This window comes from Schistocerca cancellata, chromosome 1 (genome assembly GCF_023864275.1).
Source record: "Schistocerca cancellata isolate TAMUIC-IGC-003103 chromosome 1, iqSchCanc2.1, whole genome shotgun sequence".
In the NCBI taxonomy this organism is placed as follows: Eukaryota; Metazoa; Arthropoda; class Insecta; order Orthoptera; family Acrididae; genus Schistocerca; species Schistocerca cancellata.
The window spans coordinates 666783835-666809835 of record NC_064626.1 but is presented as its reverse complement, the minus strand read 5'-3'; the positions used below and the strand labels follow the sequence as shown (position 1 = coordinate 666809835).

General features: G+C 42.6%; 1 protein-coding gene across 1 annotated transcript in view; it reads left to right on the top strand.

Moving 5' to 3' along the window:
- The first annotated feature begins 3096 nt into the window (after positions 1-3096).
- LOC126183822 (retinoid-inducible serine carboxypeptidase-like) overlaps positions 3097-26001 on the top strand; it is a 142570-nt gene continuing 119665 nt past the window's right edge. The window contains exon 1 of the mRNA XM_049926078.1: positions 3097-3161. Within this exon, the coding sequence (XP_049782035.1) occupies positions 3104-3161 (58 nt within the window). The 5' untranslated portion in view covers positions 3097-3103. The remainder of the gene's footprint in view (positions 3162-26001) is intronic.

Genomic DNA, 26001 nt, shown 5'->3' with positions numbered 1-26001 from the left:
AGTGCTGAAATACACTCCTGGAAATGGAAAAAAGAACACATTGACACCGGTGTGTCAGACCCACCATACTTGCTCCGGACACTGCGGGAGGGCTGTACAAGCAATGATCACACGCACGGCACAGCGGACACACCAGGAACCGCGGTGTTGGCCGTCGAATGGCGCTAGCTGCGCAGCATTTGTGCACCGCCGCCGTCAGTGTCAGCCAGTTTGCCGTGGCATACGGAGCTCCATCGCAGTCTTTAACACTGGTAGCATGCCGCGACAGCGTGGACGTGAACCGTATGTGCAGTTGACGGACTTTGACCGAGAGCGTATAGTGGGCATGCGGGAGGCCGGGTGGACGTACCGCCGAATTGCTCAACACGTGGGGCGTGAGGTCTCCACAGTACATCGATGTTGTCGCCAGTGGTCGGCGGAAGGTGCACGTGCCCGTCGACCTGGGACCGGACCGCAGCGACGCGCGGATGCACGCCAAGACCGTAGGATCCTACGCAGTGCCGTAGGGGACCGCACCGCCACTTCCAAGCAAATTAGGGACACTGTTGCTCCTGGGGTATCGGCGAGGACCATTCGCAACCGTCTCCATGAAGCTGGGCTACGGTCCCACACACCGTTAGGCCGTCTTCCGCTCATGCCCCAACATCGTGCAGCCCGCCTCCAGTGGTGTCGCGACAGGCGTGAATGGAGGGACGAATGGAGACGTGTCGTCTTCAGCGATGAGAGTCGCTTCTGCCTTGGTGCCAATGATGGTCGTATGCGTGTTTGGCGCCGTGCAGGTGAGCGCCACAGTCAGGACTGCATACGACCGAGGCACACAGGGCCAACACCCGGTATCATGGTGTGGGGAGCGATCTCCTACACTGGCCGTACACCACTGGTGATCGTCGAGGGGACACTGAATAGTGCACGGTACATCCAAACCGTCATCGAACCCATCGTTCTACCATTCCTAGACCGGCAAGGGAACTTGCTGTTCCAACAGGACAATGCACGTCCGCATGTATCCCGTGCCACCCAACGTGCTCTAGAGGGTGTAAGTCAACTACCCTGGCCAGCAAGATCTCCGGATCTGTCCCCCATTGAGCATGTTTGGGACTGGATGAAGCGTCGTCTCACGCGGTCTGCACGTCCAGCACGAACGCTGGTCCAACTGAGGCGCCAGGTGGAAATGGCATGGCAAGCCGTTCCACAGGACTACATCCAGCATCTCTACGATCGTCTCCATGGGAGAATAGCAGCCTGCATTGCTGCAAAAGGTGGATACACACTGTACTAGTGCCGACATTGTGCATGCTCTGTTGCCTGTGTCTATGTGCCTGTGGTTCTGTCAGTGTGATCATGTGATGTATCTGACCCCAGGAATGTGTCAATAAAGTTTCCCCTTCCTGGGACAATGAATTCACGGTGTTCTTATTTCAATTTCCAGGAGTGTAGTATTGGGGGAATTAGATGAACTACAAATAACTGATGAAATAAGCTTCAGGTTTAGACATACATATGTGGTTACTATATGCAGGGTAGTGGTGCAGCACGGTGTAGACCAGAGATAGTGTGACCTTTGTTTAAGTGGTTTACTGTTTCAGTATGTCACACAATCAATAATGTGTTAGAAATTCGCAGTATAGACTTCTTCTGAAGTGTCCTGATGGGTGAGCTGTATAAGGCTTCACCAGACAACTCCATAAAAGCTATACATATCAACATATCACACTGCTCTAGTTTACAGGATGAAGAAGAGGAGGCAGAGGATTCTTTTTGGTCTGAGGAGAGCAGTAGGTGGTTACCTTGACTGTACCACGTACGAATCCGTGGGCAGTGTTCCTGGAGGTCTGATCAGTGGACTTCACTGGTAACAACGGGTTTGGAGCCAGATTTGGCAGTGCCTCAGGTGCGTAGGCAGACGTGGAGGATGGGTGGGGAGGGGGGGTAACCTTGAATGTACCACATGCAAGTGTGTGTGCAGGCATGCAGGTGGGAGTGTTGGAAGTTGACTATAGGTTACCCAGTTGCCTGAACTGACACTGGAAGTTCTTATTTGTGACCTTGAGATAATATCTCTATCAGGGCCAGAACCAGGTTTGTTTATATACTACTTATTAGTTACAGCATTATCTTATCACTGGAGGTGAGGTGTGTCCCAGTGTCTACCTGTCATAGCACAAACCCTGCATAACTACTGATTTGCTACTGTTTTTTATGACGAAATTGCGACACACAGGCTCAACACCAACATTCATGAAGTAATAAACTGGGAAAGCAAAACAAGCAACTTGTACAAAACAAGTTTTGCGTCTGTGAGGATACACCAAATTCTGCTTTTTCATCATGCAAATGCATTCATTCAGGTTGGTTTTGCAGCTTTGCACCGTCTTTTGCTCCTTTAGGCTATGATTCTGGTACATTTTATTGCAGACCCAAGCTGTTTTTCTTGTGTTTTAGGGGTGTATTCGATAGAGGGGAGCATAGAAAAGACAATGGTGATAACATATCATTTTAGAGAAAAAGTAGATTTGCCACAGTTTTCTTCTAGACGCCTCATTTATTATTTCTTTTTCTATACTTTGCTCTGAGATCAACAACATTTGTACCGTAATCTTTAAGCAAATATTTTGATATTTCTTCTTCCAAAATCACAGTAAATAATAGGACTATTGTGAAAGGTATCAAACACTTTTTTCTGGACGCTATTTTAATCTCATCACATATGCTGTTAAAAATGTAGGTTAGTAATATGTTCAAGTCTTAAGTCTAATGTCATGGGTACACTTTGTTTACTGAGACCAATAAACTACTTTTCACATTCAGTTGTTGTTGCCGTCCAGCTTGAGAAACTGGACTTTCTTTTGAGACTTACAAAGATATCAATGCAGGCTCCATTTGAATTATATAATGCTTAACGGAAGGCCACTTGAGAGGCCACTTGTGAGCGTCAATCAACAACGGGCACACAGTAACAAACAGATTAATAAGAGTGGCCCAAAAGGTAGCAATGAGAAAGCAGCATAATTTCGTTACGATAACAGAGACAAATTGAGAGGAGAGCACAGCAGATATAAACAGGAGCTACTGATAGAGACCGCCAGTCGTTAGAGAGAGCATCATGTCTTTTCTCAGCGTGGTTAGCCCGTTGGTGCTGCTGTTCGTGGCAGCCTGTTCTGGTAAGTTTGAATGCAGTCTCACTCACAAATTCGAGTACCTCTCTATGCGGGAATTTTAATTACCAGAATGTTTTTACGCATAGACCAGAGCTAGAAAACCTAAGAAAAATTCTGCTGGTGCTGGAAATTTAACAGTAGCCAGACTCTAGACGTGGAGAAGCAGTTAAGGGAAAAATCACAAAAAGTACTGGTTCTGTTACCTCAAGATGACGTTAGCAGTTCCAGTGCGCTAAAAATGTATTTTTGTCGCCTTTGAAGAATATTTACGTATGCATTTATTTGATCATGGTTCTCAAACAACATTCTTGTCCCTCATACTACAGGATGTGTCTGGAGTAATAACTGATAACTAGACGGAATAGACAACTTAAACGAGATTATAATTACTGACATATAACCTGTAGATGTCAGATTATTTTTAGCGAGAAACCTATTTTCGATCGCAAGCAAGCCATTAAATGAAAGCATCTCGAGAAAGTGAATCACTTCCAGGCATTAAGCCATGCCTACCTGCAAGATCAGTTACTATAAGCTGAGACAAAAATTTAAGGGGAAAAAGAAATATCCAATAAATGATCTGCAAAAGTGATGAAACTGAACTGTCATCGGAAGAAATTCCTCAGCTGTACGCACCGTTTATAGATTCCATCATCTGAAATATATCCTCACACTGACCTCTCGGTTTTCGGTATTTACTCCATGTTACGTTATATTGTCAACTATAGAGATTCATCTTATGTTTTTGTCACAAACAGCATTTTCTCCAGTCAGCAAGAAACATATTGTGGCAAGTGATGTTAGACCTACTCGCCAGGTGACCTCCTATAAGGACGATTCAAGTTAAAACTATAAAGGTATTTAAAAATATCACATGTGGGACAGAACTATCTTTTTCTGTATAATCCCCACCAAGTCCATTGTAAATTCGCTTTCTTCACTGTGGCACAGAAGTAATAAGTCTCTCCGGGTGGCGAGGCTGAAAGAGTTTCCTCTACCCATCACTGGGCATGCTCTTGAATATGGACACTGCTTGGAAAAGATTTGGTGAATATTTGAGATGCAGATCTCTGATTGACAGCTGTTATACTGACTGATACCTTTTCAAACTGCAAAGGAGCGCTTGAAGGCAGCAAACCGCACTGTGGACTTGACTGAAGACCAGAGGTGAATCATCAGTTCTGAGTGTGGCCCATTGGTAGCTGTGCTCTCTTGCTGCAAGCTGATGTCTTGCCCATTCGAAGCCAGAGTCGGCAAAACCTTTCCTGTTAATGACTATCGTCTAAAATATTTGTTTTGGTTAATGAAGATGGGCACCATTTTCTATTCTCTCTCATGTTTACTATTGCTGGTATTGACTTCTCCCTAATGACGCTTTTTTCAAGGAAGTCATGTTCAACTCGCCACAGAGTTTTTCTCAAGTATCAACAGTTTATTGTTTAAGGGGGTAGGGCGTCAAACGGGCTGATGTGGAGCAGGAGAGGCACCACAGGACACTTAAATTTCCACTGTCTATGTTTTTACAAAAAAATTCATGAAACATTGTCAGCATGACCAGGAAGAATCCAGGATTCACATTCATAGCAGTGGAAGTTCAAAAACAGAACAAAATAAATGTTTTCACATGTGAAATTTCATCATTTTTTCATTCATTTGCCTCAGATTTTTAAATGAGGTTGTGATCAGGGTGTACTAAGCAGTTATGATGGAATTAAGGATGCCAGATTTCTTCCCTCTGGGATAATTCCGATTTCTCAATCGTCAAACAGGGACACAATGAAAAAACGCTTCTCAAATTGTAACATAAAATACCTTTATTAAAAACAAAAATGAAAAATACAAGAAAATGTACACATATGCATATATGAACATATATGTCAACAATATTTGTGTCTCTATAAGGTACATACGATTTTAGGGAGAAAAACAATAAGCACAAAGTCATCTCATACATCTCATAACTTAACTACAATATAACAGAAATAAAACTGAAGTTTTAACACTTTTATCTGTTCTTTGCGTTTGACTTGGCCATTTTAATAGAGCCTTATTTTTTTGATAAATAATCATGTATTTTGGAACTATCAAAATCACAATTTCCCAAGTACAGAAAATACTTTCAATGGTGTCAAATTAAAGTTTATTTCCCTTATACATCTACTGTATTTCCAGCAAAGAAAATTTTATTTCTGTGTTTCCTTTGTGGCCTTGTGTGGAAAAAGGGTACCCACACATGCAATATAAATCTTTATGTTGTTCTTGAAATTCTGCTTCAAATTAGGAAAATACAACTATTTCTCGAAAGTTGATTTGTTTTTTCCATCTGGAGACTGTAATTCACAGGTTAGAATAGTTTTTAGTACGATAATGTCTTTAAATAAAAATGTATCATTTATATTAATATTTTTGTTTTCATATATTCTGTCGATTTTTCTATATATTTTCACTGAAGTATTTTTTCTGAAGTCAATCATGAAAACACTAAGTATTTTTGTAATGGTATTGTCCACTGTTTCAAACAATTAGCCATTGCTTCATAAAATTTTGCTACTTCTTCATGAAAGATTTTTTTCTTTTTGCTAATTATTCCATTTTCTTGGCACTTACTTAACATTTGGGAACGTAAAAACTGAATTTTCAGCTTTTCCATTGCTATCTTCTCAGTCTATGAAACAACATTTAAAACTTCTACAGCTGAATTTTTTATTCCTTCAATTTTCAATACCTTGAAGTGAAAAATGCTTCATTGGTTATGAAGGAACCAAAGATAGACATCATTGAGACGACTTCTGAAATAATCATGTAAAATTTTGGGTGTTTTTACTTCCGCCAAACAATTATTTTGAAACATCAATTAACTGTACAATACATTTGGTAGATGGTAACAATGACATCAATCTCGTTTTGGAATATGAAAGCAGAGTTGTATATTCTGCACTAAGAAGCTCAGAGACATCTTTTAATCTTTCTATCCCGAGAGTGTATGTAGCAAAATAATTACGTAATTTTATAATTATTTGATCAATCTCACAAAATAATTGGTCAGCAGCTGTTTGTAGTGAATTATGTAATATATGAACAGCGCATCCAGTTGCTTCTATATTGGCTCCAATTTCTAGTTTTAGTTTATTGTATATGTTATTAGTCTGTCTTGTCCTCCAAAATTAATGTTAGCATTGCTCTGTCCAAATCCAGTGCTTTCTTCACATCATGTAAATTTTTATATCATTTAAAACATGTACACAAAAACTGACCACCATATCTGAGGCCCCACTCTCAATCTTTTCAGTTTCGATTAGTTTTGCCTCTCTCGCTAAAATATTGAATCAAAACTGGATTTTTTTTTCATTTTTATGGTTACTAATGCCACAGCTAGTGCTATCAAATGAACAGCTGTGAAGTTCATTATGAGTGAGATCAACTGAATAAGGTACAATAACTTGCTTAATCAAACACATTGATTGTTTTGTAGCTGAGGTGCAGTGAGTGCTAGTTTATGAGTCATTAAATATTTTTGAACTAACTTATCAAGGCAGTCTGCTGAGGCAAAAGATTGATTTTTTTGACTGCATGGTATGCAAAATACATTTCTGCTGCAGTAATTATTTCTTCTCCTAAATTATCGTGTTTTAGAAAATAATATGTGTTTTATTTTTACTTGAAGATAGTACATTCGCTTTATTTTTCTCCGGTCGAATGTGATCCTTTATAGCTGCAATTCCTCCATGTATTATAGAATTTGCAGAATCCTTCATATTCTGTTCTGCCCTTTTTTAATAAAGGAATATTTCTCGCTATATTTCTCAGAATATTTGCACTTTCTCTTTGGCATTTTGGACAGTGCTCAAATATTATAAAATACAGAATTGAGAAACTTCGTCATTAATTTAAAAAAAGCTATATTTTATGTAAGAATGAAAACTTCTTAAAAAGTGCTGGAGTAAGCATTTAACAGCATTTCATGGATTTCGGAAAACATAAACTATGGCCAATCGTTTGCTGCTCTTCAAATGTCAATTGGAAATTTTGCGATAGTGGTCAGTAAGTATGCTCACATTCAAATATCGTACTATTTGTAGTCATTAATACTAAATAGGATAAATTACAGTAGCAATGACTCAATAAGTAGGAAATCAATGACATTTTAAACTACGGTCGCAAGTGTTTTGAGTGGCAAGCGAAAGCACGATATCTATCAACTTCTACCAACATGACCCAAGTGGAACTGGATTGGAATGAGTTCCTTAAAAAGTTGTCATACTGTATTCACTAGCTTTGGTAAAATTTACTTACAAAAAAATCTTCAAATGTGTGTGAAATCTTATGGGACTTAACTGCTAAGGTCATCAGTCCCTAAGCTTACACACTACTTAACCTAAACTATCCTAAGGACAAACACACACACCCATGTCCGAGGAAGGACTCGAACCTCCGCCGGGACCAGCCGCACTGTCCATGACTGCAGCGCCCCAGACCGCTCGGCAAATCCCGCGAGGCATTTACTTACATCGGTAGCAAGCTGTAGACAGAGGCTTTAGAAAGATATGAGACCTGCGTAAATATCATGTTCTCAGACTTTGTCGGAAAACACATTACCATCAGCTGAACATAGTAACAGTCAAATCCTCCGCTTGTACACCTGCGAGAACATGATTGCGAGTAGAAAGGCATGCTACTCTCCAAATAGAGGGAGTGCTACCAGTCTGACAATGTAAACATTGTTAAAAATCAAAAAGGCTTTAAACAGAGACATTTGAATTTCCTGATATATGTGGCCAGGACACCGGGACTTGAAATTCAAAACCGAGACAATCCCGATTAATCGGCACAACTGGAAACCATAGATGGAGATTACTTTTATTTGGGGTATGTTTTAGGATCATGACATCGAGCCGCCTGAAAAATGTGCGTAGGTTATTATGATATTTTTGTTTTGTTTTTACTGTTATTACAAAGGTGCCCCAACCTCCCCCTGCCCCTCCTGACTTTGCACAACTGGGCGTATAAATAGTTTTGTTTTATTGGTACTGCTGCTTTAAAAATAACAAAACACATTGTTATCAGTATTTTGTGATTACATAGTTGAGGATCGATTAGTAGGTTGAGTGTGTTAGCACCGACGTCCAAGGACATGACAAATAGTGACAGATAACGTGTTTAGAGATGGATTTGGCAAGACCCAACTCGTAAAGGAACCACGATTGATTGAGAGATAGGTGCGTTGTTACAGGAAAGATCAAAGACAGGCCACGTAAGGAAATGAAAAGGAAACGTATGCCGACGTCACTCGATGAGCCGTGGAGTCTTCAATCCAATCCGTTCAGGAAACAGTAATTGAACTTTTACTTGCATGATCACGTTAAAAGATAGTTGAAAATGAAAGGATTTGGATGCAGGTTTGTGAATTAATTACCTGGCAGCGACCGGAGCAACAAATTTTAGCCTGCAGTGCAATTTCCAAATGTCGTGTCTCGCTCAAGAATGTTATTTCCTGATGAATATCGATATATTGTAGTTCACACATGAGAAATGTGGTTCTCCAGTCTAAGAAAAATCTCCATTATGTGCAGGAGCTAGCAAGGAAAGTGTCTATCTTGTGAGGTAGGCTGAGATGTCATCAGAGCACCTGTTCAGAGGATTTTTTTTTATGGTATATGAATGGAAATTCTTATTTAGAGAAGTCGCTAACGTGATTATCACCTCAGCACAAAGACAAGGAAATCTTGGACCGTGGATGATTACAGCAAGATGGAGCTCCAGACACTCTGCTGTTCAATGTGTAAGATCCCTGGTGAAGAATTTAGAGACCACTGTATGACATGTTGTTCAGCAACATCTCACACCCCACTGAAATGGCTACCACAATGTTCTGACCTTACCACGCCAGATAACCCGTTATGGGGGATAAGCAAGTGCCTTGCGTTCAGTGTCGATACAAGACTAATGACGAATTCCACAAAAATTTTGGGGAATCATTTCAAATCTTTACATCAAATACAATACACAATACATCAAGGAGGTTATGCAGGGACATACACTGGATACGTAGTTTTATATAAAATTACTCCAACAAACAATGTACTATTTCAGCTTAGGGTACAGAAATTCTAAGACACACTGTGTAATATGAGCCAAGTACGCTCATGAGCAATTAATTTAGAGGTAGTGTGTAGGTACAATGTGAAAGATCCCCAGGCTCTCGTAAACTAAAATATTATTAAAAACAAAAAATGAGAAACACCAATCGCCCATAAGCGTCAGAAAAGACATTAATTATGAAAGCGCGGTAAGGCGCAGGCAAACGAAAAAAAAACCTCATTCATTTTCTTTGTATATGATTTTGTTCCTCACTCTCTAGTGTGTGGAAGTTCTGTTAAGATGGGCTGCTCGGAGTATGACATTTTGTAGCACACATGTTTCGGAATAAGAGAAGACTTGATAGCGGTATTAAGTATTTTTTATTGAAGTGGAGTAGCATCCAGTAAGGAGAATTTTCTTATTTTTGACACGCGCTGGTGTCCTTGAAGTCGGCTGCCTGCACCTACAATTGAAATGTAAGAGAAGAAGTCCGATTAACCCAAAATTCGTACATGCAGGACATTTCTAATAATGCAGTTGTAATATGCCTTAAATTATTTTTTTCCATTCATATATTTCTTACTTTTTTTATGATTATAACACCGTAGGTGCTGTGTTTAAGAAAGAGCACCATGTTACATGATTGCAATGGAGTCACATTTTGTACCACACATCGAAGTGAGACTTGAGCAGTGTGCACAAGACGCACAAGATGCAGGATATCGGCACATTCAATCCCTTTTATATTTTGGACGCCCTGCATAAGTAACACTCGGCCTGTGAGGTGTACACATCCTGCGATTCTCATGTGTACTGCGTCTTGATATGGTGAAAATCACTGTTGTCAGAGACAGCTACCATGGCAATAGTAGACGCAAAAAGAGTATTTTGCCAACCTGAAACCTCCCCTTTCCAGCAGGTCTCAAATTAGTACTAGAATGATGCATAAAAATAAGGACAAAAATATTATGTAACCTCCACAGGCAGCAATGCCAAAGACATTTATCCAAAATATTTGCCTCTGAGTTACGACAGTGTGCATACAAAAACACACACACACACACACACACACACACACACACACATTGTATAATGCGCCACCTCCCTCTCCTCACCTCTAAACAGAAACTAGTATTTTGGCCATTATTAAAATGAAGGAGCCTGTTGCAAATATAGGTGTTGGTAACGGAGAAAACAAGATATATATTCCCACATATACTCCATAACAGCTTATGTTTACTCAAATATGAATTCACACACAATGTAAAGCATAGAATAAGTAACAGGAAAGTAAACCAAAGGACAGCCATATCAATCCAGCTTGAAACTGTCACTGCACGAAACGTTTATGCTTTACTATACACTTTTGAAGACAAAACGTCAGAGCGGGTAACTACACGACGTCCTACTTTAGTGCTAACGATTGCGCAGATTGAATTTAACACGCCGTCCAACCCTTGTTACTACTTCTTTCTTGAAACTGGGTGGTGCACCACATGTGCCACTGGTCCTAACAGGGAGTGAGGTAGTAATAGGTCTCAGTTTCGCAGTGCCTGGTTCACTCAGGTGATTGTTGGGTACAGGAACCCTTTTGTTGTTGATTCTTCTGTCTTCTATGGTTTGCAGTCCATGATTGTTGTAATGCCTGTTGCATCCAGAAATGATAGCTTGGTCCAATCCAATGCGAGTGTGGTGGGTGTACCGTTGATCATTATGCAGAAAGCACTGTTGCCCCTACTGACTACTGGATACGGTCCATGTAACAGTGGCTGCAATGGCTTACACATTACATAAGAACACATACATGCACAAAAACGAATGAGTATCTTTCCAATTGGTTTCTAGGCATTGTAAGTCTCCGCTGGAGTCTATGTTCTCTTAATTAGGTGATGAAGTCCGAGGCAGTGGTTTTGTCATATGCCACACTGTGCAAAAGCTCATCAGGCAGGTGTAACGTTTGTCCTTCTAACAGTTCTGGTGCTGTGCTCTTCAGATTTCTCTTAAATGACTTTCGTAGACCTTAAAGCAAGACACGCAGGATCCCTGTACATACAGTATCGTGTGGTATTTCAGTGCTGCTTTTAACTGGCGATGAAGACACTCAACTATAGCAGCTGATGCAGGGTGGTATGCGGTGGCGCATATGTGCTTTTTATCTAATAAAGTGGCCAATCCTATGAAGATGTAGGCTTCAAATTGTCGTCCCCGATCAGTGGTAATTTTCAGCGGGACGCCAGTCTAGTCATTTCAGCCACAAAAAAATATTTACGCTATAGTTTCTGCCGTGACATCCTTCGATGGAAATGCCAAGACCACCTGCTGAACCTGTCTACCACTGTGAGGCAATAACTGTAGCCTTCCAATGCTGTTAGTAGGCTACGATGTCAGCACGCACACGTCCAAAAAGCTGATCTGGCGGAAGATATGTGCCTTACACTGTCCTGATACACTGAGTGATGTGATTTTATTTCCCTGGCAAGCTACACATTGCTTTACAAATGTTCCGCAGTCTGTGTGCATATCTGGCCGTACGAGGTTCTGTTCGACTAATCTGACAGTGCCCCTTACTCCCAGGTGTGCCAGATTGCGCACTGATGCTGAAGCATAGACGTGTGTTATCGCTGCTTATGGTCCTAGACGTGCAGTGAGCCAGCTTTACAGCCACACCCACACGCTAATGACCAAGAAGGCTTGGTGACGGGAACGTGAAGGGAACTGAGGAGAGTTGTTTCGTCTGTGACATACATTTATTTTGCCACACCTCGCTACATTTACGAACAAATTCTTATCTTTAATGTCCATACTGGTATACTGCAGTGGTGGTAGGGCTCGACCTCCGTTCCTGGAGGGTACACAGGTCAGCACATTGCACAGTGGTGTGAAACTTACGAAACAAAGGCCGCATCTCTGAACAGTCGGTTTCCGGTGCGACCCATGGAGCGTCATGTCTTTCGCGGACGGATAAAAGCCACTGTGAAACGAATGAATGAACAAAACATCGCATACGCATTTGTGGAGAGTCACATTAACTCGACCCACGTCGTCTGTGGCGAGAATGGTCGCAGACGTGTCTCACGTTGCGTTGTCCAGCTAGCACTGCCTGCCTGCTTTGTACTAAGCGAAAGTGTCGGAGCTGTAGAAACAGCAAGAGAATTTGTTTCTGTGTCGCCTGGAAAGCATCGAAATCGCAAGAAACCTGTAACACAAATTGATGGTTTTCAGAATGGTATTTTAAAGCGCTCCATGTTTGAAATGTATCTAAGCAGGGCACAGTTGTTACAATCATGCCTGAGCAAATTAGATTCCAAGATAGCGCTTCGTCAATGCAAAGAATTTTAAAACATAGTGGTTTCAAATATGGTAATGAGAGAGTTTTCAATTGAAAGAAGTGACATAGAAGCAGCACGCGTCCCTTATACAGGGTGTTACAAAAAGGTACGGCCAAACTTCCAGGAAACATTCCTCACACACAAATAAAGAAAAGATGTTACGTGGACATGTATCTGGAAACGCTTAATTTCCATGTTAGAACTCATTTTAGTTTCGTTCTTCCACCTACGCTCAATGGAGCACGTTATCATGATTTCATACGGGATACTCTACCTGTGCTGCTAGATCATGTGCCTTTACAAGTACGACACAACATGTAGTTCATGCACGATGGAGCTCCTGTACATTTCAGTCGAAGTGTTCGTACGCTTCTCAATAACAGATTCGGTGACCGATGGATTGGCAGAGGCGGACCAATTCCATGGCTTCCACGATCTCCTGACCTCAACCCTCTTGACTTTCATTTATGGGGGCATTTGAAAGCTCTTGTCTACGCAACCCCGGTACCAAATGTAGAGACTCTTCGTGCTCATATTGTGGACGGCTGTGCTACAATACGCCATTCTCCAGGGCTGCATCAGCGCATCAGGGATTCCATGCGACGGAGGGTGGATGCATGCATCCTCGCTAACGGAGGACATGGAAAGTAAGCGTTTCCGGACACGTGTCCACATAACATGTTTTCTTTCTTTGTGTGTGAGGAACGTTTCCTGAAAGTTTGGCCGTACCTTTTTGTAACACCCTGTATAGCTGCACGATACAAGAGGAGCAGACAGTTCTACGTGTATTACCTTGACATGGGTGAATCAGAATCATTCCATGAATCGCTGTTGGAAAATGAGGGATGGTACTGGCTGTTTTAAAGTTCCCATAGGAAAAAATTCTGGGATACTTATCTGCATGTTGGCTCTTCTTCTGATTTGGTTTTTGAGAGTAAACTTGTAGTTAGGTGTAAGAAAAACACTAGCGACTGTCATTCGGAAATGAGCGCTGTCACTTTCAAGAAGTGGTTCAATGCACAATTCTTGCTATACCTTGCTTTGAAGTCGGTCATTGTAATTACCGTGCCAGCTATCACTCAGCTGTAACAAAGAAAAGACCAAGTTCGAGCACCAGGAAATGGATATTATGCTCTGCCTAAAAAATAAAAGTATTCCGGACAATATAAGCTAGACTCGTGCTGAATTCCTGCAGCTAGTTAATTTATAAAAGTCACGCTACAGAATGTAAACATTTGACTTTCTTACACGTGAATGTGGTCACACAGTTTTGCTTTTACTCGCGTACCACTGTCAATATAGTCTGATAATTAATTTGCCCACAGGTTACAAGCTATGCGGGAAAAAAAAACATTGAAGATGATGATGAGCGTTTGGCGTCATTGGCCGGGAGGCCCCTCGCGGGGCAGGTCCGGCCGCCTTGGCGCAGGTCTTATTACATTCGGCGCCACATTGGGCGACCTGCACGCCGGATGGGGATGAAATGATGATGAACACAACACAACACCCAGTCCCTGAGCGGAGAAAATCTCCGACCCAGCCGGGAATCGAACCCGGGCCCAGAGGACGGCAATCCGTTACGCTGACCACTCAGCTACTGGGGCGGACACATTGAAGATAATAGACACTGAAACGCTTGTGCATGAAGCAATCGATAGTGTCCCCCTTTGGCGTGGGCATAATGTGTGAGGCACGTAAAAAAAATTTCAGAAATAACACTTTGATAGGGAGATGAAGAAGCTTTGAACCTGTCATCCTAAATTTACAGTCAAATGATTCGAAGATGGACTTGGATAGCAGATGGTATTACGGTGTAGACTTTGAAACAAAGTAAAGTAATAATCGCTCTTGGTTTTAAAGACTCACGGTTTAAAAAATGTTTTTGTGAACATATCCATTGTATACATAGTACTTGAGAACTTATTAACTTTTATTGATTGGAAACATGTAGCCTATGAAGTTGTTGTAGTTATTGTGGTCTTCAGTTCAAAGACTTGTTTGATGCAGCTTTCCACTCTACTCTATCCTGTCAAGCCTCTTCATCTCCGAGTAACTACTGCGACCTACATCCTTCTGAATCTGCATAGTGTGTTCATCTCTTGGACTCCCTCTACTATTTTTAACCTCCACGCTTCGTTTTAATACTAAATTCGTGGTCTCTTGATGCCACAGAACGACCAATCCCTTCTTCTAATCAAGTTGGCCATAAATTCCTTCTTGTCTAAACTGTTTGTCGTCCATGTTTCACTTCCATAGTTGACTATACTCCACACAAATACTTTCAAAAAAGACTTCCTGACACTTAAATCTATATAAACGTTAACAAATTTCTCTTCTTCAGAAACGCTTTCCTTGCTGTACCCAGTCTAAATTTTATATCTTCTCTACTTCGACCATCGTAAGTTATTTTGCAGCCCAAATAGCAAAACTCATTTACTACTTTAACTGTCTCATTTCCTAATCTTATTCCCTCAGCATCACCTGAATTAATTTGATTATATTCCATTATCCTCGTTTTGTTTTTGCCAATGTTCATCTTATATCCTCCTTTCGATATACTATCCATTCTGTTCAACTGCTCTTCCAAGTCCTTTGCTGTCTCTGACAGAATTACAATGTCATCGGGAAACCGTATACTGTCCATTCTGTTCAACTGCTCTTCCAAGTCCTTTGCTGTCTCTGACAGAATTACAATGTCATCGGGAAACCTTAAGGTTTCGTTTTCATCACCCTGGATTTTAATTCCTACTCCAAATTTTTGTCTTGTTTCCTGTACTGCTTGCTCAATACAAAGATTGAATAACATCAGGGATAAGCTACAACCCTGTCTCACCCCCTGCAGTCATGGAATGTGCGGCTGCTCCCAGTGGAGGTTCGAATCCTCCCTCGGGCTTGGATGTATGTATTTGTCCTTAGGATAATTTAGGTTAAGTAGTGTGTGAGCTTAGGGAATGATGACCTTGGCAATTGAGTCCCATAGGATTTCACACACATTTGAACATTTTTGTCTCACCCCCTTCTCAACCACTGCTTCCATTTCATGCCCCTCGACCCTTATAACTGCCTTCTGGTTTTTGTACAAATTGTAAATAGCCTTTCGCTTCTTGTATTTTTCTCCTGCCACTTTCAGATTTTGAAATAGATTATTCCCATCAACATTGTCAAAAACTTTCTCTAAGTCTACAAATGCCAGAAACATAGGTTTGCCTTTGCTGAACCTATCTTCTAAGATAAGTCGTAGTGTCAGTATTGTCTCGCGTGTTTCTATATTTCTATTGAATTCAAACTGATCTTCCCCAAGGTCAGATTCTACGAGTTTGGTGAGGCATTCGTCTTCATGGACGACAATTCGCACCCCATCGTGCACATATTGTGCATGACTTTCTTCAGGATAACGACATCGCTCAACTAGAGTGACCAGCATGTTCTCCAGACATGAACCCTATCGAACATTCCTGGTATAGATTGAAAAGGGCTGTTTATGGACGACGTGACCCGCCAATCACTCTGTGGGATCCACGCCACTGAAGAGTGGGACAATCTGGACCAACAGTACCTTGATGAACTTGTGGATAGTATGCCATGATGAATACAGGCATGCATCAATGGAAGAGGACGTGTTACAGGGTATTAGAGGTACCGGTGTGTACAGCAGTCTGGACCATCACCTCTGAAGGTCTCGCTGTGTGGTGGTACAACATGCAATGTGTGGTTTTCATGAGCAATAAAAAGGGCGGAAATGATATGTACATTGATCTCTATTCCAATTTTCTGTACAGGTTCTGGAACTCTCGGAACTGAGGTGATGCAAAACTTATTTTGATGTGTGTATTTTAGAAACTCGAAGCATCTGTTTTTTCATTTGTTACATCAAACAGCAACCAGAATTATTCAAAAGAACTCCGTGTTACGAGCAGTCATCACACGGGACGTGGCAGCTAACGTTGAAGTGCATGCAGACAGGATATCTCACATCATGAGACACAGTGCCATTACCACACGATTAAAAAAAAATGAATTGTATTGTACTATCTGTGTAATGTGAGTTTTTCATATCTTTTTCATATGCGTATAGTTGAATCTTTGGACAGAAGAACAGAGGGTGCTCGGCTTTGCCACAAAACTAAACCTTTGTGTGTGTGTAACGGTTATCTGTGAGGAACCACGTTTTTGTAAATTCTGTGCTCTTCGTAGTTTTATTTATTTATTTACACGTCAAGTTCCGTAGGACCAAATTTAGGAACAAATCTCCAAGGTCATGGTACGTGTCACTACATGAAATTACAACACAAAAGTAATAACAAATAAAAATAAAATGTTTATGAACCCAAAAATTTCAAGCCGTTATTTTCAGTACACGCAGTCAACAATATAATATAAGAATCAGCTTAATTTTTCGAGGAACTCCTCGATAGAATATAACCAGTGAGCCATGAAAAACTCTTCATTTTCGATTTGAAAGCGCGTGGATTACTGCTTAGATTTTTGAATTCTTGTGGTAGCTTACTGAAAATGGATTCAGAAGTATACTGCAAACCTTTCTGCACAAGAGTTAAGGAAGTCCGATCCAAAAGTGGGTTGGATTTCTGCCGAGTATTAACTGAGTGAAAGCTGCTTATTCTTGGGAATAAGCTGATATTGTTAGCAAGAAACGACAGTAGAGAATATATACAGGGTGGCCCATTGATAGTGACCGGGCCAAATATCTCACGAAATAAGCATCAAACGAAAAACCTACAAAGAACGAAAATCGTCTAGCTTGAAAGGGGAAACCAGCTGGTGCTATGGTTGGCCCGATAGATGGCGCTGCCATAGGTCAAACGGATATCAACTGCGTTTTTTTTAAGATAGGAACCCCCATTTTTATTACATATTCGTGTATTACTTAAAGAAATATGAATGTTTTAGTTGGACCACGTTTTTCGCTTTGGGATAGAAGGCGCTGTAATAGTCACAAACGTATAAGTACGTGGTATCACGTAACATTCCGCCAGTGCGGACGGTATTTGCCTCGTGATACATTTACCCGTGTTAAAATGGACCGTTTACCAACTGCGGAAAAGGTCGATATCGTGTTGATGTATGGCTATTGTGATCAAAATGCCCAACGGGCGTATGCTATGTATGCTGCTCGGTATCCTGGACGATATCATCCAAGTGTCCGGACCGTTCGCCGGATAATTACGTTATTTAAGGAAACAGGAAGTGTTCAGCCACATGTGAAACGTCAGCCACTACCTGCAACAAATGATGATGCCCAAGTAGGTGTTCTAGCTCATGTCGCGGCTAATCCGCACATCAGTAGCAGACAAACTGCGCGAGAATCGGGAATCTCAAAAACGTCGGTGTTGAGAATGCTACATCAACATCGATTGCACCCGTACAATATTTCTATGCACCAGGAATTGCATGACGACGACTTTGAACGTCGTCTACAGTTGCACGCGTTCTATTTAGCGACGAAGCGTCATTCACCAACAGCGGTAACGTACCGTAACCAGCATAATATGCACTATTGGGCAACGGAAAATACACGATGGCTGCGACAAGTGGAACATCAGCGACCTTGGCGGGTTAATGTATGGTGCAGCATTATGGGAGGAAGGATAATTGGCCCCTATTTTATCGATGGCAATCTAAATGGAGCAATGTATGCTGATTTCCTATGTAATGTTCTACGGATGTTACTACAAGATGTTTCACTGCAGGACAGAATGGCGATGTACTTCCAACATGATGGATGTGCGGCACATAGATCGCGTGCGATTGAAGCGGTATTGAATAGCATATTTCATGACAGATGGATCGGTCGTCGAAGCGCCACACCACAGCCCGCATGTTCACTGATTCTGACGTCCCCGGATTTCTTTCTGTGGGCAAAGTTGAATGATATTTGCTATCATGATCCACCAACAACGCCCGACAACATGCGTCAGCGCATTGTCAATGCATGTGCGAACATTACGGAAGGCGAACTACTCGCTGTTGAGAGGAATGTCGTTACACGTATTGCCAAATGCATTGAGGTGGACGGACATCATTTTGAGCATTTATTGCATTAATGTGGTATTTACAGGTAATCACTCTGTAACAGCATGTGTTCTCAGAAGGTACATGTATCACATTGGAACAACCGAAATAAAACGTTCAAACGTACCTACGTTCTGTATTTTAATTTAAAGAACCTACCTGTTACCAGCTGTTCGTCTAAAATTGTGAGCCATATGTTTATGACAGCACCATCTATCACAAAGCGAATGGGGGTTCCTATTTTTAGAAAAACGCAGTTGATATCCGTTTGACCTATGGCAGCGCCATCTAGCGGGCCAACCATAGCGCCATCTGGTTTCCCTCTTTAAGCTAGACAAGTTTCGCTCTTTGTAGTTTTTTCGTTTGACGCTTATTTCGTGAGATACACTCCTGGAAATGGAAAAAAGAACACATTGACACCGGTGTGTCAGACCCACCATACTTGCTCCGGACACTGCGAGAGGGCTGTACAAGCAATGATCACACGCACGGCACAGCGGACACACCAGGAACCGCGGTGTTGGCCGTCGAATGGCGCTAGCTGCGCAGCATTTGTGCACCGCCGCCGTCAGTGTCAGCCAGTTTGCCGTGGCATACGGAGCTCCATCACAGTCTTTAACACTGGTAGCATGCCGCGACAGCGTGGACGTGAACCGTATGTGCAGTTGACTGACTTTGAGCGAGGGCGTATAGTGGGCATGCGGGAGGCCGGGTGGACGTACCACCGAATTGCTCAACACATGGGGCGTGAGGTCTCCACAGTACATCGATGTTGTCGCCAGCGGTCGGCGGAAGGTGCACGTGCCCGTCGACCTGGGACTGGACCGCAGCGACGCACGGATGCACGCCAAGACCGTAGGATCCTACGCAGTGCCGTAGGGGACCGCACCGCCACTTCCCAGCAAATTAGGGACACTGTTGCTCCTGGGGTATCGGCGAGGACCATTCGCAACCGTCTCCATGAAGCTGGGCTACGGTCCCGCACACCGTTAGGCCGTCTTCCGCTCACGCCCCAACATCGTGCAGCCCGCCTCCAGTGGTGTCGCGACAGGCGTGAATGGAGGGACGAATGGAGACGTGTCGTCTTCAGCGATGAGAGTCGCTTCTGCCTTGGTGTCAATGATGGTCGTATGCGTGTTTGGCGCCGTGCAGGTGAGCGCCACAATCAGGACTGCATACGACCGAGGCACACAGGGCCAACACCCGGCATCATGGTGTGGGGAGCGATCTCCTACACTGGCCGTACACCACTGGTGATCGTCGAGGGGACACTGAATAGTGCACGGTACATCCAAACCGTCATCGAACCCATCGTTCTACCATTCCTAGACCGGCAAGGGAACTTGCTGTTCCAACAGGACAATGCACGTCCGCATGTATCCTGTGCCACCCAACGTGCTCTAGAAGGTGTAAGTCAACTACCCTGGCCAGCAAGATCTCCGGATCTGTCCCCCATTGAGCATGTTTGGGACTGGATGAAGCGTCGTCTCACGCGGTCTGCACGTCCAGCACGAACGCTGGTCCAACTGAGGCGCCAGGTGGAAATGGCATGGCAAGCCGTTCCACAGGACTACATCCAGCATCTCTACGATCGTCTCCATGGGAGAATAGCAGCCTGCATTGCTGCGAAAGGTGGATATACACTGTACTAGTGCCACATTGTGTATGCTCTGTTGCCTGTGTCTATGTGCCTGTGGTTCTGTCAGTGTGATCATGTGATGTATCTGACCCCAGTAATGTGTCAATAAAGTTTCCCCTTCCTGGGACAATGAATTCACAGTGTTCTTATTTCAATTTCCAGGAGTGTATTTGGCCCAGTCACGATCAATGTACCACCCTGTATATTCTGAGACCTATGTCAAAATACCAATCTAGAGAACAGGGGTCGACAAGACGTTCGCGAATTTACACCACTTATTCCCCAAACCGCCCGTTTCTGAGCCAAAAATATCCTTTTGGAATGGGAAGAGTTAACCCAAAATACAATGCAATACAATATAAGCGAATGAAAATAAGCAAAGTAGACTAACTTTCGTGTCGAACGATCACTTACTTCAAATACCGTTCGAATAGTAAAAATGGCAGCATTAAATGTTTGAACAAGATCCTGAACGTGGGCTTTCCACGACAGTTTTCTATCTATCTGAATACGTAGAAATTAGAACTGTTTTAAATAAACAATCTTAACAGATTATGGGCTCAGACCGCGAGTGAACAGACGCGAAGTAATTGTTTTCGCTCTCCACACAAGGCAAAGTTTATGACAATTTCAAGGACCTGTGGCACACAATTCCATCTGAAAATGAAAGTGTGAACCTCTTGATTGAAAAACTGTGCACAACTGAAATGCGTGATAAAAGTATGGTTGAATCAGCTGTGTTTGTTACACGTAGTTGCCCTAAAAAGAGAATTCAGCGAAACAAAAGTGACGATATCGGTAGTGAAAAATCGAAAAAGAATACTGAAAGCGCGAAACGAAGATTTTTTTGTCAAAAATGTGGGCAGGTAGGCCACTGGGCAGCAGAATGTCCAAAGAAAAAGACAGATAACTTCGCATCAATCATTCTGAAAAGAACATGGAAAGAATGTTGCATTTTTGTCACGTGGTTTTAGTACTTCAGTCGAAAACTGTATTGGAATCAACAGCTGGTACTGTGACAATGGTGCCACAAATCACATCGCTGCAAATAAACAATATTTCGCTTCATATACGAAATTCGCCATCCCTGAAAAGATTTCTATTGGGAAAAGAGATGTGAGCATGTTGGCTCATGAACAAGGAACTGTGAAAACTCAAATGCAGTTGAATAATGTCAGGAAAATCGGCGAATTGAAAGATGCACTTTGTGTTCCGGGAGCGAGTGCTCACTTGTTCTATGTGAAAGCCGCTGTGCGAAGAGATTTTTGCACTAGACTTGATGACAAAAGTGTCGAAATTGAAGACAGAGTGACTGGGCAAACAATGATGACTGATCATGTCATCCATGGTCTCAAAATGCATGACATACGTGTTGTTAAACCAGTACAGCCAGCTCAAGTGTATTTGGTGACATCGTCAGACATGCTGCAAGTTTACCATGAGAGATTTGGACATCAACACAAACAACAGTTGAAATGCATCTTGAAACAGATTGACATCAATGTGGATGAGTACAAAGAAGAATTCAGGAACAGAATGAATCGACCAATCGTTACAGGTGAACAAATCCATTCTGACGTAAATGGACCTATGTTTACAGAGTCTCAAGGACAAGCTCGCTATTACGTATGTTTCAAAGATGATTTTAGCGAGTTTCGTAAAATTTTCTTTCTTAAGCGGAAATATGAAGTCAGCACAGTCCTGGAACAGTTCTAGACTGAAGGCAAGACAAATGGCCATGTTGTCCAACAGTTCAGGTGTGATGGAGGAAGAGACTTCGATAACAAGAAAGTCTCGAAATTGGCGGCAAGCAGAGGCATAGTGCATTGCATCACTCCACCTTACACACCACAGAAAAATGGTGTTACAGAAAGAGAATACCGCACTATTGTGGAGTGTGCACGTTCTATGTAGAACCCCAGTAAATTTCCAAAGGAAATGTGCGCAGAAGCATGCGATACAGCTGCCTATCTTTTAAATCGCAATGGGAAGGCCTCTATGGTATGGTATGGACGACCAGTAGGCAAACTGAATCGACTGAGAATCTTTGGAACAAAATGTTATGTGCATGTGAATGAGAATTGTCGTTCATCATTTGACAACAAGGTTGTGCTTGGACATCAGTTGGGGTACGTAAATGACAGAGATGGCTTTAGGGTCTGGATTCCATCTCAAAGAAAACTTGTACTAAGTCATGGCGTAAAATTCAAGCCTGAAGTTTTATGCACTCTGCGCACTAGTGCTACTGAATTTGGAGTTGTTGGTGAAGATGCTGTTCAACAGAGTCAGCCTAATCAGAATTCTAATGAGAAAAAGGAATCAAGAGCTGTCAGCCAAGACGAGAGAACAGAAAGAGTAAGTGAAGTGGAAGAAGACTTGGAAACAACATCAAGTTCTGGAGGAAGAAATGAGAAGGAAGAAGATTGGGATATGGTATTAAGTTCGGGAGGAAGCAAAGTTTTGAGTGAGAAACGAAGAAACAAACGTGAGAGGAAGAAACCAGAATGGATGACCAGTGGAGATTATGTGTAGATGGCCGGAACTCCTGTCATCTTGGACAAAGATCCAAGCTCATATGCAGAAGTTTTGCAGTCCAGCAATAAAAATCTGTGGCTGGAGGCCATTCATGAAGAATTAAAGTCCCTGAAAGAGAATAATACTTGGATATCACTTGAATGTCCAAGTGGTGTACGGATTTTGCAAAATCGATGGGTCTTAAGGACTAAAACTGCAGAAAATGGGGAAGTTCGCTTCAAGAGTCGCCTTGAGGCCAAAGGACACGTACAAAGACAAGGAACTGACTATGAAGAAACGTTAAGCCCTGTCGTGCGTTATGATACAATTCGGTCTGTATTGGCACTGCCTGCTGCAGAGAAATTGAAACTCGGCCAGCTTGATGTCAAAACAGCGTTTCTAAATGGTGTACTCGAAGAAGATGTACACATGGAACAACCTGAAGGTTTTGAAGATCGTACTGGACGTTTCTGTTTGCTGAAGAAAAGTCTGAATGGTCTCAAACAGACTCCACGTTGTTGGAACAAACTATTCCAAGACTTCATGATGAAGGTTGGATTTAAAAACGCTGATGCTGATCTGTGTCTCTTCTACTGTTGGAGCAACAAGAACTGTCTATATGATGCAATATAATTATATTTTGATGATGGTTCAGTTGTGGGCAGCAACACAGCAGATGTCGAAGAGTTGATGAAAATGTTGAAGCTGCAGTTTCATGTAACTATAGGGGCTCTCAACAACTTTTTTGGTATGAAGATACCACAAAATGAAGACAGGTCAATAGCAGTGAACCAAGAAGACAACACAAAGAAAATTCCAAAAAGATCTGGAATTGCTGAGTGTAATGGAAAATGGTTCAAATGGCTCTAAGCATTATGGGACTTAACATCTGAGGTCATCAGTTCCCTGGAGTTAGAACTACGTAAACCTAACTAACGTAAGAACATAACGCACATCCATGCCCGAGGCAGGATTCGAGACTGCGACCGTAGCAGCCGCGTGGTTCTGTACTGAAGCGCCTAGAACCACCCGGCCACCGCCGCCCCGCTGTGTCTAATGGAGTTTCTACTCCAATTGGACATGAAGAAAATAATGTCAAAGAGAAGATCACAGCCAAAGTTCTATATCGAGTGGCAGTGGGTTGTCTGATGTATTTAACTACAGTCTCACGTCCAGACATTGCTTTCGCAGTGGACAAAACAGCTATAGAATTGCAATATCCTACAGTTCAAGACTGGAATCAAGTAAAACGAATTTTTAGGTACTTGAAGAATACAGTGGACTATGGAATTAGGTACAACAACAAGAGAGTTTGAAAGTCTACAGTGATGCTGATTATGCTGGTGACAAGAACACAAGATGTTCAAGGACAGGTGCAAGTATCAGTCATGGGGCTGTATCATGGACCAATCAATTACAAGAGACAGTGGTAACATCAACTATGGAAACAGAAATAATACACGCATTAAAAAAAGTTTGGCATCACCTTGGTTTCGAGAGTTCCCGAACCTGTACAGAAAATTGGAATAGACATCAACATAAACATCATTTCCGCCCTTTTTACTGCTCATGAAAACCACACATTGCATGTTGTACCACCATACAGCGAGACCTTCAGAGGTGGTGGTCCCGATTGCTGTACACACCGGTACCTCTAATACCCAGTGACATGTCCTCTTGCATTGATGCATGCCCGTACTCAAAAAAATGGCTCAAATGGCTCTGAACACTATGGGACTTAACATATGAGGTCATTAGTCCCTAGGACTTAGAACTACTTAAACCTAACTAACCTAAGGACATCACACACATCCATGCCCGAGGCAGGATTCGAACCTGCGACTGTAGCGGTCGCGCGTTTCCGGACTGAAGCGCCTAGAACCGCTCGGCCACGCCGGCCGGCGCTTGTATTCGTAATGGCATACTACCCACAAGTTTATAAAGGTATTATTGGTCCAGATTGTCCCTCTCCTCCACGGCGATTCGGAGTAGATCCCTCAGAGTGGTTGGTGGGTCATATTGTCCATAAACAGCCCTTTTCAGTGTATCCCAGGCATGTTTTGATAGGGTTCATGTTTGGAGAACATGTTGGCCACTCTAGTCAAGCGGTGTTGTTGTCCTGAAGGAAGTCATTCACAAGGTGTGCTTGATGGGGATGCGAACTGTCGTCCATGCAGACAAATGTCTTGTTAATATGCTGCTGATTTGGTTGCACTGTCGGTGAGAGGATGACATTCAGGAATCATACAGCCATTACGGCACCTTCCATGACCACCAGTGGCATATGTCAGCCCCACATAATGCCAACCCAAAACAGTATGGAACCTCCACGTTGCAGCACTCGTTGGGCAGTGTGTCTAAGGCATTCAGCCTGACCGCGCTGCCTCCAAACACGTCTCCGACGATTATCTGGTTGAAGGCGTATGCGACACTCACCGGTGAAGAGAACGTGATGCCAATCCTGAGTGGTCCATTCGGCATATTGTTGGGCCTATCTGTACCACACTGCATGGTGTCATGGTTGCAACGATGGACCTCGCCATGGACGTCAGGAGTGAAGTCGCGCATCATCCATCGTATTGAGCACAGTTTTAGTCGTAACACGACGTCCTGTGGCTGCACGAAAAGCATTATTCTACATGGTGGCGTTGCTGTCAGGGTTTCTTCGAGCCATAAACCGTAGGTAGTGGTCATCCATTGCAGTAGTAGCCCTTGGGTGGCCTAAGCGATTCATGTCATCAATGGTTCTTGTCTCTCTGTATCTCCTCCATGTCTGAACAACATCACTTTGGTTCCCTCCGAGACGCCTGGACACTTCGCTTGATGAGAGCCCTACCTGGCACAAAGTAACAATGCGGACGCGATCAAACCACAGTATTGACCGTCTAGGCATGGTTGAACTACAGACAACACGAGCCGTGTACCTCCTTCTTGATGGAATGAGTGGAACTGGTGGGCTGTCGAACGCCCTCTGTCTAATAGGCGCTGCTCATGCATAGTTGTTTACATCTTTGGACAGGTTTAGTGACACCTCTGAACAGTCAAAGGGACTGTGTCTATGATACAGTCAATGTCTATCTTCAGGATTTCTGGAGTGGTGCAAAACTTTTTTGATGTTTGTATCAGCCAGTGAACAAGCATTTGAGCTAATCTGGTTAAAAAGGTTCGTGTATGAATTGTTTGGAACTTCCAAACAAGTGAAACTTCCTACTCTGTATGTTGACAATGCAAGTACGGTGAAACTATCCAAAAC